Raw genomic sequence first — 18,928 nt, 5'->3', positions numbered from 1 at the left:
AAAATTTTTTTATTAAAGCTTTTTATTTACAAAGCATATGCATGGGTAATTTTTCCAACACTGACCCTTGCATAACCTTTTCTTGCAAATTTTCTCCTCTTTGCCCCTACCCCCACCCCTAGCTGGCAGGTACTCCAATACATGTTAAATATGTTGAAATACATGTTAGATCCAATATATGTATACATATTCATACAGTTATTTTGTTGTGCAAGAAAAATCAGATCAAGAAGGAAGAAAAAGAAAAACTGAGAAAGAAAACAAAATGCAAGCAAATAACAACAGAGAGGGTGAGAATGCTATGTTGTGTTCCACATTCAGTTCCCACAGTCCTCTCTCTGGGTGTAGATGGTTCTCTTCATCACTGAACAAGTGGAACTGGTTTGAATCATCTCAATGTTAAAGAAAGTCATGTCCCTCAGAATTGATCGTTGTATAGTCTTGCTGTTGCAGTGTATAATGATCTCCTGGTTCTGCTCATTTCACTTAGCATCAGTTCATGAAAGTCTCTCCAGGTCTCTCTGAAATCATCCTGTTGGTCATTTCTTACAAAACAATAGTTTTCTATAACATTCATATATCATAACTTATTCAGCCATTCTCCAACTATTGGGCATCCACTCAGTTTCCAGTTTCTAGCCGCTACAAAGAGAGTTGCCATAAACATTTTTGCACATATGGGTCCCTTTCCCTCTTTAAGATCTCTTTGGGATATAAGTCCAGTGGTAACACTGGTGAATCAAAGGGTATGCACAGTTTGATAACTTTTTCAGTTGTTTGCTTGTTTTTTTTCTTTCTCATGTCTTTTGCCCCTTTTGATCTGATTTTTCTTGCACAGCATGATGAATATGGAAATATGTTTGGAAGAACTACACACGTTTAACCTCTCCTAGATTGCTTGATGTCTTGAGAGAAGAGGGAGAAAAACTTGGAATACAAGGTTTTTCAAAGTAAATGATGAAAACTATCTTTGCATGTATTTGGAACAACACAATATTGTTTTAAAAAAAGCTGCTACATGCTTACCATCTGGGGGAGGAGGTGAAGGGAGGGAGGGAAGAAAATTGTTCCAAATTGTTCTCAAGAATGATTAAATAGGTTCACAGTTCCACCAACAATGTATTATCAGTATCCCAGTTTCCCCACATCTCCTCCAATGTTAGTCATTATCTTTTCCTATCATCTTAGCCAATCTAAGAGGTGTGTAGTGGTATCTCAGAGTTGTCTTAATTTGCATTTCTCTGATCAAGAGTGATTTGGATCACCTTTTCATGTGGCTACAAATAGTTTCAATTTCTTCTTCTGAAAATTATCTGTTAATATCCTTTGACCATTTATCAATTGGAGAATGGATTGAACTATTATAAATTTGAGTCAATTCTCCATATATTTTAGAAATGAGTCCTTTATCAGATCCTTTGGATGTAAAAATGTTTTGCTAGTTGACTGTTTCCCTTCTAATCTTATCTGCATTAGTTTTGTTTATACAAAAACTTTTTAATTTAATATAATCAGTTATCTATTTTATAATCAATAATGATCTCTAGTTGTTCTTTGGTCACAAATTCCTTCCTCTTCCACAGATCTGGGAGGTAAACTATCCTATGTTCTTCTAATTTGTTTATAATCTCATTCTTTATGTCTAGATCATGAACCCATTTCGACCTTATCTTGGTATACAGTCTTAGATGTGGATAAATGATTCCATTTATAAGACTATAAGCCATTCCCCAATTGATAAATGGTCAGAGAATATGTAGTGACATTTTTAGATGAAGAAATTAAAGCCATTTCTAGTCACATGAAAAAAATGCTTTAAGTCACTACTGATTAGAAAAATGCAAATTAAGACAATTATGAGGTAACACTACACACCTCTCAGTTGGCTAAAATGACAGGAAAAGATGACGAATGTTGGGAGGAATGTGGGAAAACTGGGACACTGATACATTGTTGATGGAACTGTTAATGGATCCAGCCATTGAGAAAAGCAATTTGGAACTCTGCCCAAAGTGTTATCTGTTCCAGTAGGCTTCTGGGTGTTACAAGGAGACTGAAAGGCAGTTGCATTCTCTGACCTCTCTCCTCTTCCCTCTAGCCTCTGATTTATTTCATTCCCAATTTACAAGCAACATCTGCCTCAGTAAAGGCTCAGCTGCAATTCCTTCAAATATGTTATGATTCACAGCTGTGGGGGCTTTCCAGAGAACTGACCTGCCCCTTCACACTTAGTCATGTCTTAACAGCTATCAAACTGTGCACATCCTTTGATCCAGCAATGTTTTTACTGGGTTTATATCTCAAAGAAATCTAAAGGAGGGAAAGGGATCCACATGTGCCAAAATATTTGTGGTAGCCCTTTTTGTAGTGGCAAGAAACTGGAAAGTCAGTGGATGTGCATCAATTGGAGAATGGCTGAATAAATTGTGGTATATGAATATTATGGAATATTATTGTTCTATGAGAAACAATGAGAAGGATGATTTCAGAGAGGCCTGGATAGACCTGCATGAACTGATGCTGAGTGAAATGAGCAGAGCCAGGAGATCACTGTAAATGGCAACAACATAATTATGTGATGATCAACTGTGATGGATGTATCTCTTCTTAACAATGTGGTGATTACAATAGACTTGGGATGGAAAATACCATTAGCATTCAGAGATAGAGAACTATGGACATAAGACTGACTGTGGATCAATGCATATTTTCACCTTTTTTGTAGTTGTTTGCTTATTTTTTTTCTTTCTCATGTCTTTTGCCCTTTTGATCTGATTTTTTTTGCACAGCATGATGAATATGGAAATATGTTTGGAAGAACTACACACGTTTAACCTCTCCTAGATTGCTTGATGTCTTGAGAGAAGAGGGAGAAAAACTTGGAATACAAGGTTTTTCAAGGTAAATGATGAAAACTATCTTTGCATGTATTTGAAACAACACAATATTGTTTTAAAAAAAGCTGCTACGTGCTTGCCATCTGGGGGAGGAGGTGAAGGGAGGGAGGGAAGAAATCAGAACAGAAGTGAGTGCAAAGGATAATGTTGTAAAAAAAAACTACCCAGGCATGGGCTCTGTCAATAAAAAGTTATAATTAAAAAAAAAGAGAGAGTAATATAAATACATTATATGTTTATATTATATCAATAGATATTTAACATAAATATTAAAGAACTTTTAAAAAAAGCTGCTACAAATATTTTTGTAAATGGGGTTTCTTTTCCTTTCTCTTTGCTTTCTTCAGGATATATAGGTCTTTAGTCAAAAACTGACTCAGAGGGTATACATTCTTTAGTGATTCTGAGAGCATGATTCTAAATTGCTTTTCAGACCTGCTGCACTAATTCATAACTCCAACAGTACATAAGTATATCAAATTTTCCAAAGCCTTTCAAACATGTCATTTCTCCTTTTGTCATCTTTGCCAATTTGATAGGTATAAAATGAAAAAGGAATTGCTTTAATTTGTATTTCTCTCATTAGTGATTTGAAATATTTTTTTATTTACTCAAATTTGTAAGAAAAATAATTCCCCAAAAGACATGCACAATTAACTTTCTTTCTTTCTTTTTTTTTTTTTAGAGAGGCAATTGGGATTAAATGACTTGCCCAGAGTCACATACCTAGTGAGTGTTAAGTGTCCGAGGCCAGTTTTGAACCCAGGATTTCCTGACCAGTGCTTTATCTATTGTGTCATCTAGCTGCCCCAAGAGTTAGTTTTCCAAGAAAAAAAAAATGGAAACAAAGAAACAAGTTATCTTAGAGATTGGCTCTGATGGTCTCTAAATCCTTTCTAACTTTACAATGATGGTTCTATGATTTAGAAACAAGAGAGAATCATTCAGAAAAGAAACATAATTTAATGGTCCTTCTCTACTTGAGAAGTAACACTAGCAACCACAGGAGCTAAAGTGACAGTATAGTTTTGGTCATCTCTACTCACACAGCTGGACAGCTGGACAATTGAGTCCTAAGGTCTAGAATGCCCAAATGAATCCTTTCCTCAGAAGAAGCAGCTGGTAGTGGGTATCCAGCGGTTAGTAATGTCACTGGCACATAGTGGTTAGTAAATGTTTATTGAATAAATGAATGACTATCTGGTGTGCAGGACACCTGTCTCACCTTGCACCAGAACCTTTCAGTCTCAGCTCCTGCACTGCTCCAACTGCCCACAAGCGAATCCGCTTAGTGTTGCTGCCACTGACTAGCCGATTTCCAGAACACAGAAGGACACCTAGGACACCAGGAAAAAATTAATCCATTTCCTGACCTTGGGTCTTGAAATGATCAGAGAACCACAGAACATTATTGATTTTTTTGTTTGTTTGTTTTTAAAATAGCTTTTTATTTACAGGTTACATGTATGGGTAACTTTACAGCATTAACAACTGCCAAACCTCTTGTTCCAATTTTTCACCTCTTACTTCCCACCCCCTCCCCCAGATGGCAGGATGACCAGTAGATGTTAAATATATTAATATATAAATTAGATACACAATAAGTATACATGACCAAACTGTTATTTTGCTGTACAAAAAGAATCAGACTCTGAAATATTGTACAATTAGCTTGTGAAGGAAATAAAAAATGCAGGTGGGCATGAATATAGGGATTGGGAATTCAATGTAATGGTTTTTAGTCATCTCCCAGAGTTCTTTCTCTGGGCGTAGCTGGTTCAAGAACATTATTGTTAAAAGAGATTTTAGGATATAGACTGGGATATCCTGAAGGATGTTAGAATAAATAATATCATTAATACATTGTTGGTGGAGCTGTAAATTAATACAACCATTTTGGAAAGTAATTTGGAATTATTCAAATAAGGTGACTAAAACGTTCAGAGCCTTTGAACGAAAGATTCCATTACTGGGCTTAAACCCCAAGAAAGTTATTGATAAGAAAAAAAAAGTCTCCTTGTACTCCAAAAGAATTAGAAACAAAGTAGGTGCCTATCAGTTGGGGAATGGCTAAACAAACTGTGGTACATAAATGTAATGGAATATTATTGTACAAGAAATGATGTACATGGTGAATACAAAGAAATATTAAAGATCCTCACAAAGTGATGCAGGATAACATTAGCAGAGACAAGAAAACAAATAATATGATAACTTTAACAATATAAATGGAAAGAACATCACACCAAAAAAGCAAAAGTAAATGTAACAAAATTATAAAGATGAAATGGGATTTGAAAGAAGAGTGTAAGAAGATATCCTCAATCTGCCTATTCATGAAGCTGGGAAATCTACAGGTATTAAACACTGTATGTTTTTGGAGTCTAGTATTTGTCATATGAGATGGCTCTCTAGAAATGGGAGGGAGAAAGCTACTAGAGATATCACAATGACATAAGAAACAGAAGATATCAATAAAATTTATTATTATTTTTTAAAATACTATCAGAGAGTTTGTACTGAACATGGGGGGGGGGAGCATTTCTTGTTCCATGTGGAATTTTTTTTTTTTTTTTTTTGTATTGGTATCTACTCTAAACAGTTTTTGCACTGGTATCTACTCACCAATCTCACCCTCATCAGCCTCCCAGGTCATAAAACAGCGGTTGGTGCTTATATCCCAGACACAAATCTGTCCAGTGTTGGTGCCACTATAGAGTAAGGGGATGATGCTATAGCATATTGATGTCAGTTCTACCGGTCCTATTTCTTCAGGCACAGGAACTCTGTGGACCTGACACAAAGATAAGAAATATCAACTGATATTATGGATTGTGCTGAGGTTTTATCGTGGCATTTCCTCTGAAAAGGTGACATCCTTAACAAACCAGGAAGCAGGGGGCAAACAACCCTCTATAACCACCCAAAGCCACAGAGCAGCCTCTGAATACCAGAAGGTTACCCTAAACAAACACTGCCTGACTTGTCAGAAAAGAAAGAGGTAAAGGATGGTAACATACCTGGAGGTTGATGTCAGCTCCCCACTGCTTCATGAGCCAGAAAGTGATAGCTCCTTGGCCCACACAAGCAAGTTCATTAGCACTGAAAGGGTTAAAAGCCACTTCATGAACTGGCTCCATGAATCTGGTGGAGGACATCAGTTCATAGGTGAAGGCATTCCAGAGGGCAATGGTTCGGTCACTGTAATCCCCTGGAAGTCAGACATATATTTGCATAAATTCTTTGAGGGCAGACTGCTTTTTGGTTTCTTTGTAACATTAGCATCTAATGGTCAGATTGTACATAGTAAGCATTTAATGAGTGCTTGTTCAATTGAATTAGATTGCTAGATGGCACTTAGAACCCTCTAGCTTACCAATGATGAACTTTAAGATAGACTATTTGGCATCAGAAAGTCATAACCCATAAGGAGAAAACACTAAGGCCCCCATAAACAAATATAATTTTTTTTGTCATCTCCAAGACCAAAATTTCATATTAGCCTTGGCCAAATGAAAAACAAATTGGGTTTGAACTCTAAATACCATTGCTACTAACCCAGAGTGATAAAAAGTCGATTATTCTGTGAATATGCCATGGCTTGCACTTCAGTCTCATGATGAAACAGAACCTTGAGGCAAGTCCCCTCTGGCACATCCCAGATTCGGATTTGACAACGGGAGTTCTTATCTCCCCAGCCTGAGGCAGAGGCAAGGACCTGATTAAGAAAAAAAACAAAAAACAAAAAACAATTCATTAGAAGAACAATCCAATAGATGGAATTTCTTAGTCCAGTAAGTTACAGACCTTGAAAAATAAAATGTCAGGCCATAAACACACATATCAGCTAGAAATACAGGAAAAACAGAAAGGAATTTTAACCCCCAGTTACTCTACAAGTAAATAACTGCACCAACTCTACTATCTCTATTACTAGGAAGACATGGGTAAACCAAAAACACTATCTGAAAAAAAAAAAAAAAAAAAGATGCTAGTAAATGTTAAATTCATTGATTTGAGATTTACTATATCATCATCTCTCCGGTAAATGTACTAATCAGGAGCAAATGTGGGGGATAGCAAAGAAAAACAAAGGCCCTGTAAAACAGCACTTACATAAATATGAGTAGAAGATATACAGTGAAAACTCAAGTATACAGTTTATTGGCCTAAAAGAATTAGCCTTTATTCTAACCCTAGACTTTCATGATACTCAATTTCTCTAAAGTAGGGAGAAAATAGACTTCTTGTAAGCAGAAGTTGTATATAGTCTGAACCCCAAATTATTACTTTCTGTAGATGCGGAAACTGAGTCTCTCATACTGAACATGGGGTAGTGATTTCCAAAGATATAAACAATCTCTCACAAAAAGGAAGTCAATACTTCAATCAAATCAAAAAGTAACAAATACTTACAAAGGTCTTAATATGTGTGAAGCACTGTATTAAATGCTAGGGATACAAGTTCAAAATGAAATCAATTCCTTCTTGAAACAAGTTAACATTTTAGTGAAAGTGACATTAAGTACATATGAAAATATATAAAATAAATAAATGCAATATGGTGTGTGTGTGTGTGTGTGTGTATATATATATATATATATATATATATATATATATATATAAAATGTATGTGTGAATACACATGCACACAAGGTAGTGTATAAAGGAAAACACTAGCAGTTGGGAGGATAAGGAAAGGCTTCTGTTCAGTAGATGGTGTCTGAGCTGCTTCTTAAAGAACAAAAGGGACTCTAAGAGATAACAGATAAGGAAAGATGACACTCCAGGAGTATCAGGAGTGAAGAACAGAAAGAAGGCTATTTGGCTGACTTAAGGGAAGAAGGGATCCTAGGAATTTGGAAAGACCCAATAGGGGTTTAAAAACTAAACAGAGGAGTTTATATTTTATCTTAGAGGGATTTAGATAACCATCTCATAAGAGTTGTTTGAATAGAGAAGTGACAAGGTCAGTCACTTAAAGAAATTTACTTTGGCATCAGTGTGTAAGAGGAACTGAAATAGAGACTTGAGGCAGGAAGAACAATTTAGAAGCTGTGGTAATAATCAAGGCAACAGGTGATAAGAGCCTTAACACTTTAAGGTGGTAGCTATATGAGTGGAAAGAAGGGATTGAATGTTAAGAGACTTGGTGGCTGATTTGATAGGTAAGGGGTGAGGCCTCCCGGATAATGGCCAACCTGAGACACCAGAAGGATGGAGGTACCCTTGACAGAAATAGGTAAGTCTGGGAGAGTGGAGGATTTAGAAAGATACCGAGCTACTTTATACATTTTGAATTTAGGCTATCTAGTTTGAAGTGGTAAAACAGACAACTAATTACCCTAGGACTAGAGGTAAGAGATAAGGGCTAAACATATAGAAATGGAGGAGGGGGTCACCTAGATGGCCCAGTGGATAGAGCACCAGCTCTGGAGTCAGGAGGACCTGAATTCAAATCTGACCTCAGACACTTAAATATTTCCTAGCTGTATGACCCTGGGCAAATCCCAACTACCCCATACAAAAATAAATAAATAAATGTTTAGAAATGGGAATCATCAGAGAGAGAAGAAAAACAGCATTTATATTGCTCATGAAGATTTTCAAAGCATTTTACAAATATTATCACCTCACAATTCTGGGAGGTGGGTGCTATTATCATCCCCATTATACAAATGAAGAAATTGAGTCAGGTTACGTGACTCATCTAAAGTCACACAACATAATAAGTGATTACAGCTGTCTTTGAACCTAGATCTTCCTGACTTTAAGTCCAGCCCTCTATCTACCAAACCACTTTGTTGCCTATTAGTTACGTAAGTTCCTTAAGAGTACAAATCATTTCATCTTTTTATCCTTGTATCTCCAGTGTATATACCAAGGTATATTACCAAGCATAATGCATGATATATAGCAGATGCTTAAAAATTGTTTGCAGATTGACATCAAAATCCCATCCCACCTTAGATTTTATTATAAAATAATGTGATACATCTGCACATGTTGTATCTATAAACTTCACCTCACCACTCTCACACCCAATAGAATGTTAACTGCTTGAAATAGGGCTTGTATCACTTTAAAATCTTTGTATTCACTAGTGTACTTAATATATGTCTAAGTCTATTGAATTCACAAATCTGACTTAGCCCTTGTTCCCAACTAATTATCTAAGACTGACAATGGTTCACAACTTTGTAATTCACAAAACATACTTCCCACATCCATCCTATGATGTGAGAAGTAAAAATAATTATTTTACAGATGGAGAAACTAAGGATCAGAGAGGTTAAGTAACTTATTCTTAATCATGTGGCTAGTGAGAGGGTAGGAACCAAAATCTTATGACTTCAAACCCAATGTTCTTTCCTGTGACACAGTGATCCTCAAGCTAACTTGGTCTCTTCCATCTGGTTAGCTATCATATTTCCTCAGTAGAAATCTGGGCTACCAATGTTATCTTTCTTCCTATTTATTATTTAGGCTTTTTAATGATAGAGAAAGAGTAGTCGCATCCTGAGCCTTCTCCAGAGGCAATATGGCAATTGGTATGTGAAAAATCTGGACTTAAATGGGAACCAGAGTTAAACTTTCCTTGGGGAATCATACTGGCTTATAGTAAATAAAGAAAATCTTGGGTAAGACTAAGTCTAGCATTGGCTTTGAGGAGTTCGGTCAAGGTTGTTTCATTACAGACCATTTGCAGACCATCAGATATAGATACCTGGGCATCGTGCCTGACAGCTAATGTTGAAATTTCCTCAGGGTGGCCCAGCCAATGCTGCTGGGAGCCAGAGTGTAGGTCTTCTACTACAATCACACATCCACAGGTATATGCAAAAAAGCCTGTATGGAGGGAGAAAAAAAAAAAGGAAAACCACTTCTAGTGAGCTTTGTGACTAAGTTCAGAGGAAATTGTTCCCTCACTACCTTAAATTTCTTTTTAAAACATTTCCTAAAGAGTTCCATAATTCAGTCTTATCAAGTCCACAGAATCCCCTAGAAATTACAAAAGGCATCACATAATAATACTTTACATAGAACTTTTCTATCCCTTCCTTCCCTTCAAGTGCCTTCTCACTGAAAAGATACATGTAAAGCTTTGAAAAACATTTCTATAAGTCATATTGAAAAAGAAAACAGATTCCTCCCCCCACCTAAAAAAATTCAAGAAAAAAAAAAAGCATGTTTCTATCTGTACTCAGATACAATCAGTTCTTTCTCTGGGTATGGATAGCATTTTTCATCATTAAGTTCTTTAGAGTTGTCTTAGATCATTGTATTGCTGAGAATAGCAAAGTCATTTACAACTGATCATCCTACACTATTGCTGTTACTTTGTATACAGTACATTTCACTTTGCATGAGCTCTCAGAAGTCTTTCTAGGTTTTTCAGAGAACTAATTGCTCATCATTTCTTCTAGCACGATAGTATTCCATCATAATCACATACCACAATTTACTCAGCCATTTCCCAGTTAATGGGCATCCCTTCAATTTCCAATTCTTTCCCCTGAGAAAAGAGCTGCTATGAATATTTTTTATATATAGGTCCTTTCCCTCTTTTTTTAAAAGTTCTTTTGGTATACATGCCTAGTAGTGGTACTGTTAGGTCAAAGGGTATGCATGGTTTTATAGCTCTTTGGTCATAGTTACAAATTGCTCTGCAGAATGGTTGAATCAGTTCACAATTCTACCTATAATACATTAATGTCTCATTTTCCCCACATTCCCACTAATATTTGTAATTTTCCTTTTCTGTTCTATTAGCCAAAATTATAGGTATAAGGTATAGTACCTCAGAATTATTTCAATTTGCATTTCTCTAAACAATAATGAGTTATAGTATTTTTAAAATATAACTATAAATAGCTTGATTATTTCTTCTGATCATTTATCAATTGAGAAGTGGCTTTTTTTTTTTTTTTTTTTAACAAATTTGCTTTAGTTCCCTATAGATCTGAGAAATGAAACTTACAATTTTACAACAATGGCTAAAGGGAAAGTTCTCTACCAAATAAGAGACAGAGAAAATCACAAAAGATAAAATATATGATTTCAATTACATGGGATTGAAAAGCTCTTTCATGAACAAAATCAGTGCAACTAAGATAAGAAAAAAAGCTGTAAACTGTAGGAATATCTTTGCATCAAATATCTCTGATATATAAGATATAAAGTAAGACATAAACAACCAGTACCCTTTTCCAGTGGTCAGCAGTTAAAAGATATAAGCAAACAATTCTCAAAAGAATTACAAATTTTTAATAACCATATGAGATTACTTCAAATCATTAATAAGAGAAATACAAATCAAAACAATCTGAGGTTTAATTTCATACCCAGAAAATTGGCAAGAACGAGAAAAGTCAATTTTTGAGGTCCTATGGAGAAAGAAGTACAGTTCCTTTAATCATATACACCAATACACTGTTAATAGTATTAGTAGAAAAACCATTACATTGAATTCTCAATCCCTATATTTATGTCCACCTGCATTTTTGATTTCCTTCACAAGCTAATTGTACAATATTTCAAAGTCTGATTCTTTTTGTACAGCAAAATAATGTTTTGGTCATGAATACTTATTGTGTATCTAATTTATATTTTAATGTATTTAACATCTACTAGTCATCCTGCCATCTAGGGGAGGGGGTAGGGGGGTAAGGGGTGAAAAATTGGAACAAGAGGTTTAGCAATTGTTAATGCTGTAAAGTTACCCATGCATATAACCTGTAAATAAAAGGCTATTAAATTTAAATAAATAAATAAATAAAAAATAAATAAATAAAATAAACTTAAAAAAAAATAGTATTAGTAGTAGTAGAATTAATTAGTCAATCTACTTTACAAAGCAATTTGGAATTATGCTAAGAAAGTGACTGAAAAGATCTATACCCTTTGATCCAAAGATCTCTTTGCTAGGCATATACCCTAAGGAGTTCAAATACAAAAAGGTCTCCATGTACACTAAAATACTCCTAGCAACACATTTTGCAATACTGAAGAAATGGAAACAAAATAAGTTGTTAACTGATGAAGAAATGGATGAATAAAAAATGAAAATACAGGAGTGTAATGGAATATTGCTATGTTATAAGAAATAACTATGAATAGAGTACAGAGAAATATGCCAAGATTTATATAAACTGATGAACAGTAAGCAGAAACAATGACTGAAACCACATAAATGAAAAAAACTTCAAAAAAGTAAATGCTATATTATTCTTTTTTTTTTTTTTTAATTTATTTTTTTTTATTTAATAGCCTTTTATTTACAGGATATATACATAGGTAACTTTACAGCATTAACAATTGCCAAACCTCTTGTTCCAATTTTTCACCTCTTACCCCCCCCACCCCCTCCCCTAAATGTCAGGATGACCAGTAGATGTTAAAATATATTAAAATATAACTTAGATACACAATAAGTATACATGACCAAAACATTATTTTGCTGTACAAAAAGAATCAGACTCTGAATTATTGTACAATTATTGCTATATTATTCTAAAAGCTGAGTTTGGCCTTGGAGGAGAATGAAAAAAAAAGAAGGACCTTTCTCCCTTTGACGTGTGGAACATCAAATATATACTGGAAGGGAAAAAGGAAGGCTATATATAGAAATGAAGATGATATAAAAAGGTATCAACAAAATCTTTTTAAAATTCAGAATACAGTATATTGAATGAACATCATGGCCATGAAATCATGTTAGTTTTTTGGTTTTTTTTTTAATTTGACATATTTAAGTTACAAAAAATCCTGGGCAGTGAAAACACTAGATTTATAGTTAGAAAGCTGTTTCCAATGCATTAGTTCCTCAACAAATACCAATTAATACTCTTTGGTTCTGAGTTTGGAACTGAGTTCAGGAAAGAGTCCTAGATTAGACTTGTGATATCTTTCCCAACACCAGGTCAGTTTTTTTCTAGATTGTTCCCTACCTGTATCTGGTCTCCAGACCATGTTTCCCCTTCCATTCCCATTATATCCAACAACAGCTTTCAGCCTCAAACGCTCACAGTTGTTATCTGGGAAGGAGATTTTCTGAAAGAAATCAAGTATCACATTTACAAGACACAGTTTATACAAGACCTTTTGTATTTCAGGCAAAAGTGTGCATGTATGCACACAAACACCCCTCTTCCTTGTTAATATACACCTACAAATTTATTAAGCTTCTAATATGTGGGCTTTGTGCTATATACCAAGAAAGTACAAAGATGAAACTAAGACGTCATTCCTGCTCCTAACAAACTTATGGTAAATAAGGGTAGGTAATACTGGTATATAGATTACAATGAGATCAAACTAGAAAAAATGGCAAGTAAAAGATTCAAAGAGAAAAAGACAGAGTGATTACATCTAACTATGGGGAACAAGAAAAGACTTCAGACAAGTGTTAGCAGAGTTATACCTTTTAGAAAAGAAAGTAATTTAACAGGGGATGGGAACCATGTCTTATATGTCTTAGTATATCCCTTTGTACAGTACATTTCACTGTATAAGAACTTAATTTATATTTGCTAGATGAATTAATAGGCAGAGCCAGGTTGGGGAAAAGTCCATTCCAGTTGTGGAATATGGTAAAGTAAAGGCTTAGGACAAGAGAAGGCACAAGATCAAAAAACAAGTGGCCTTACATTTGGTACAGACTGGAGAAACCAAAGGTATGGAATCACTGTCTGTGCTATCCAGCACAGTTTCGTCCAGAAGTTTTGCTTAATTGATTTTGTTCATTACAAGGGAGGGTTCTATTTGGAGTGGGGAAGGGGACTGTTTATCAGGAAATAACTAAAAAAAAGACATTTATAACACTTTTAAAAAAGACTTGTAAACAGTAAATAGTTCAGTTTGGCTGGAGTTTGCAGTTTACAAATGGAATTAAATTAAGATAAAACTGAAAAAGTAAGTCAGAAGCAGAAGGTTAGAGGACACTAAGGAGAACAGACTTTATTCAGTATACAACTAAACCTGATCATTAGGAAAATTAAAGGGAATGACTGGGCATGAAGGCTGGATTGGAGAAGGGAACTAAAGACCAGAAAGACTAGAAATCTATGACAGTAGGCTAGGAAGAGCTGACTAAAAAACATGGGCAAAAGGAATGGTGGAAGTGAGAGAAAGGAAAGAATCAAGACAATACAAAACTAGAATTAAAAGGGGTTGGTTAACTTAACATGTATACCTTCTCAATGGGGAGGAAGAGAGAAGGAGGAAGGATGATAATCTGGAACTGAAAGTTTTAAAAAACAAATGTTAAAAATTGTTTTAATGCAATTAGGGAAAATATTACATAGAAAAATAAAAGACTTAGTGACAGAATGAATATGAGTGTAAAGGAAATGGAAACACAGATGACCTGAATGTTTGTACAAAGTGATATGATTTAATAGAAACAGAACTAGATCAGGAATTAGGAAATTAATTTCAATTAATGCCTTTCTGTGTGACCCTAACAAATCCTTTCACTTCTCTGGGCCTCTATTCCTTCACATCGGTCTACTCTTACCTTGGGAAGGGTAGATGCTTTGAATCGAGCAATAAAATGTTTGTAAGAATCAGGGCGAACATTGTTTTGGGGTTCCACAATCCTGCCATTACCAGTATCTGCCAAAGGATAAACAGTAGATACTGAATCAAAGTTTGGTCATTTTCTCTCAGTTACCTTCTATCTTCACCAAAGGAAACAACCTTTAATTGGTAAGTTTGTTTTTTGCCCTTCACCTAGAAAACCTGAAAGTTGGTACTGAGGACCCATAAAATCACTATCAGTGATAATGGAATGATCTATACCAGAGATGTCAAACTCAAATAGAAACAGATATCTTTGGACCATAGTCAATACACTTAGAAAACTATAAATTAACATTATCTATATCGTGTTGTATTTTTATTTATTTTGTTAAACATTTTCCAATAACATTTTAATTTCATTCCAGAAGCACTTGGGAGTTTGACACCTTCAATCTATATGACGGAAATTATATTAGCAATCAAAAGAAAAGCAAAAATATCAAAATAATAATAATAAATCATTATTTTATAGCCTTTTTTGGATTGAGAAGTATTATTCTCCCCATTTTATAGAAAAGAAAATTGAGGCTCAGAGAGTCTGTACTTAGCTACACTCATATAGCTATTAAGTGAGAGGCCTCAGTCTTGAACAAAGATCTTCTGACCCCAAATTCTGTACTCTTTCTACTACACCATGATGGGACAGATAATTCATACATTTATTAGATAATAAATTCCAATTAGGCAATTGAGAGAATTGACTATTGTCAGTCACAAAAATATTTTGGAGCCAATCCAGCATTTCCCCTAAAATATAAAAAATGAAGGTCCCAGAGAGCCTAGAAGAATGCTAAACTTACTTAAATATGAACATCACTTACCTAATTTGATCTTCCCAGGGCCACTTGCATTCCCATCTACTTTCTCCTCAACAGACAGCTCAGAGACTTTCTGAGTCATCCCTGCGATGCAGCTCTTTAAACAGATTCCTTCATCATCAGACTCTGAAAAAACACCTGTTTAAAAAAAAAGGCCAAATAAACTCAAGAGGAGGCTTTTTATGCACGCGCACGTGCACATGCACACACACATGCACACGCACACGTACAGAGATAATTGTAGGAGAACCACAGATGGCTTAAGACAGGTGTAGCAATTATTCCTACCACATTCACCAAAAATATATGAAAATAGAGATGGAAGTTAAATGAGATACAACCAGATCATAATCTCCTTTTAGACAAAAATGGTTTGGATTTGAATTAGTTTTTTTTTTTTTTTTAATATATACTATAGCACTTGTCAGAGTTCTAAGAACATAAATATTCAGTTGCTTTTTTATATTTGGGGGAAAGGATGAGCAATGCAATTCCCACTGGATAAATTCATCTTTAAATGGAAATCATCAGCTTTCTCTTCCATAGAACACCACAATTATCCTCACCATGATTTCGCTCAGGGGGCATAGAGCTGATATCCAGATGAGGTGGGGAGGCCAGAGATGGCACAGGAATCAACCGACGAGGTACTTCATTGATCCCAAAGGCTGCATCTCCAATCTTCTCAATATTTGGTCCTAAGAACAGAAAGGCTATCGGTTATTTCTCAGAGGATATCAAAACCCCCTCTACCCTTCCTAACACTATATTCCCTCCATAACAATTGTGAAAATAAACATTTCATTATGTATTTCTTTCTAGTAAAGTTGACAAATATAACTAAATTGAGAAAAGGCAAAGTTTAGCCTATAACTGGAAAGCCAAGGCCAATAAAGAACTGGCCTGTTTTGTACCTAGGGACACATCTCTCTCTGTGTAGTCATCTCACCAAGGCACAGGAGAATTATCACTTGAGGTTTATTTTCCAGTATCAATAAGTATCTAATAGTAGGACTGCACAAAAGATAAAGAATTGCTTTTGAAATCAAATGACCCAAGTCTAAACCTACCTCTGACATATAGTTGCCATGTGACCCTGGGCAAGTCACTTAACCCTGTGCCTCAGTTTCTTCATTTATAAGATTAAGGGCAAGGAAGATAATAATCTATACGGCTCTTTCCAGTCCTAAACCTAATTCTGTGATCTCTGGCCAAAGGGACAAATTCCATTGGTCAACATGTACATTCCTCTCTAGAGGAACAAGCTCTAGAAAAAAAGAAATCTGGAGAACTTATCACTAGATAAGGAGAAGCAACTCACCAGTAGCAGGAGATGAAGAGGACTCTACAGACCAATGGACACTGAAAAGGTAATAAAAGAAAAGATGTTATTATAAAGCAGTTATATAGACAGGAAAAGCAAGAAAATAGAAATGAAAACATTTTCCTCCATAAATAAATCTACACAAAGTATATGAAATCACATTTGAATTCAGGAAGATGAGTCTTTCCATCTCTAGGACTAGCTATTCATTGCACCACCTGACTGCCTCTAATCTTTATATGTTTCTCTGTATTATTTATCAAGTTTATCATATTTTATAAGAAGTTAAGTAGCCCAGTGTATGGAGTGGTGGGTGTGAAGTCAGAGAAATGTGAAATCATATTTCACCTCACTAATATTGTACTGCCCAAGGTTTTGGGGAAGTTGAAATGAGAGACTCATGATGCAAAATGAAGTGAACAAAACCAGGAAAACATTATACACTGAACAATAATATTGTAACAGTAATCAATGTGAAAGATTATTGTTTTGCTTGGAGTAGCTAAAACAATTCCAAAAAACTCATGATGAAAAGGTCTAATTGATGAACTCTCGAATGCAGATTGAAGCATATTTTCTTTAACTTTATTTTTCTTGTTTCCTGGCTTCTGCCACATGACTATGTGGTAATGTTTTTACATGATTTCATATGTACATTAGATATCATATTTCATGCCTTCTCAATGGGTGGGGGAAAAGGTAAAAAGAGATTATTTATGATTGAAAATAAAAATTAAGGAAAAAAGGAAAAATCATTTTAAGAGACAGTTTATATTAAATAAAATTAAAGTACCCAAAAATAAATAAATAAATTTACAAGCTATCTGACCTGCTCTTAGATGTCTTCTCAGGTGTAGCTAAGAAGTCCCATATAAAGATGGCATCTCCAACACTGATGATGTGCTGCTGGTCAGGAGTAAAAGCCACCCCTTGCACTGGCTCAGAATGACCGATAAATACCTGGAAGACAGAACAATGACCATACACATGCAAACATTCCAGAGATGAAGAGGTCTAATGCCTATAAATCTTAGATTCTAGTTCTAATTTAGCTGTACTGTGACACTGGGCAAATTATTTACGTTTTTGGTATTCCAACTATAAAAGGTAGAACATTTCTTAGCCCTCTTGGCCTAGTTCATTGCAAGCAAAAAAGTACTTAGGGCTCCTAGACATGGTAATTCACTCTGTTAGTACTTAGCCCTGACCCAGCCAAAGGCTTCATAAAAATAGCTGGAGCTGGCAGGAGGATCACAAGTAAGAGTGACATCACCTCTTTTTTTGCCCCTCTTTTCTCTTTATCACAATTCTCAGCCTATCCATTTTACCCTTTTAAATTCTTTTTAAAGGTACAAGGGACTTTAACCAGAACCCTAGCCACATGCTGAGGAGGTACAGCCAACTTTGACACCTCAACAATTCTCTGATCCATATAAAAGAGTGCATTTGCAAATGTGCTTAAGACAAAGTCCATAATGAGTCCTGAATGAGGGCTCTGCCTATTACCCAGACAATACAAACAACAGATTCATCTAGAAATAAGCTGTGTGAAACTCACACAGGATAAAATATGAGATTGGAAAATTTAGAGGCTGACAAAGAATGGGAGATTTTACAACCAAAAATTGTTAAGATTTCTGTAATTCTTTGCATATCATTGCATCCTGTCTGGAAATAATTTGGTCATGCCCCTCATTCAGCGTACCTGAAAGCTGGTGTTGAATTTCATCTGAAAGTCCCACACTTTGATAGCCCGGTCACCAGTCGTCAAGAGGAATTGACCATCTTTACTCAGAGCCAATGCAGAGCAGGCTACTTGGTGAACATTAGATAACTAGAATGTGAAAAAGATTCAAAGAACAGAAGAAAGGAAAATTTAAAAATAAGGCCCAATTTTTGAAGGAAAAGAATTTAGTTAATCAATAAATATTCATTAAGTACCTACTTAGAGCAATTAGGTGGTAGAGCTAAAACTGTCCTTGCCCTCAAAGTGCTCACAATCTAATGGGGGGATAGGGGAACAACAAACAACTAATGCAAACAAGCTATATACAGGATAAATAAGAAATAATGAAGAGGGAAGGTACTGGTGAAGAAGGGTTGAAAAAAGACTTCCATTAGAAGGTAGAAAGTTGGAACTTAAGGAAGTCAGGAAAATCAGTAGACAGAGTTGAAAAGGGAAGGCATTCCAGGTATGGAGCAAAGTCAGAGAAAAGGCCCAGAAAAATGATGAAGTGGCTTGTTTGTGGAAAAGCCAAAAGAATTGACTGCAGAGAGAGAATGGAGGCACACAGGCACACCATTGC

General features: G+C 35.3%; 1 protein-coding gene across 3 annotated transcripts in view; it reads right to left on the bottom strand.

Moving 5' to 3' along the window:
* The window catches only part of WDR90 (WD repeat domain 90), a 55,866-nt gene that overhangs the window by 14,192 nt on the left and 22,746 nt on the right, over positions 1-18,928 (bottom strand). For all 3 annotated transcript variants that reach the window (XM_012543235.3, XM_012543237.2, XM_012543236.3), the window contains 12 exons: positions 18,328-18,456; positions 17,452-17,582; positions 16,620-16,660; positions 15,865-15,996; positions 15,302-15,436; positions 14,416-14,513; positions 12,848-12,950; positions 9,625-9,746; positions 6,456-6,615; positions 5,918-6,108; positions 5,523-5,691; positions 4,123-4,234 (listed from right to left, as the gene is read on the bottom strand). In XM_012543235.3, coding sequence (XP_012398689.1) covers positions 4,123-4,234; positions 5,523-5,691; positions 5,918-6,108; positions 6,456-6,615; positions 9,625-9,746; positions 12,848-12,950; positions 14,416-14,513; positions 15,302-15,436; positions 15,865-15,996; positions 16,620-16,660; positions 17,452-17,582; positions 18,328-18,456 — 1,523 coding nt within the window. The remainder of the gene's footprint in view (positions 1-4,122; positions 4,235-5,522; positions 5,692-5,917; positions 6,109-6,455; positions 6,616-9,624; positions 9,747-12,847; positions 12,951-14,415; positions 14,514-15,301; positions 15,437-15,864; positions 15,997-16,619; positions 16,661-17,451; positions 17,583-18,327; positions 18,457-18,928) is intronic.

This window comes from Sarcophilus harrisii, chromosome 1 (assembly GCF_902635505.1).
Source record: "Sarcophilus harrisii chromosome 1, mSarHar1.11, whole genome shotgun sequence".
Lineage (NCBI taxonomy): Eukaryota > Metazoa > Chordata > Mammalia > Dasyuromorphia > Dasyuridae > Sarcophilus > Sarcophilus harrisii.
Note: the sequence above shows the minus strand (reverse complement) of the source record. Positions and strands in the feature narration are given on the sequence as shown.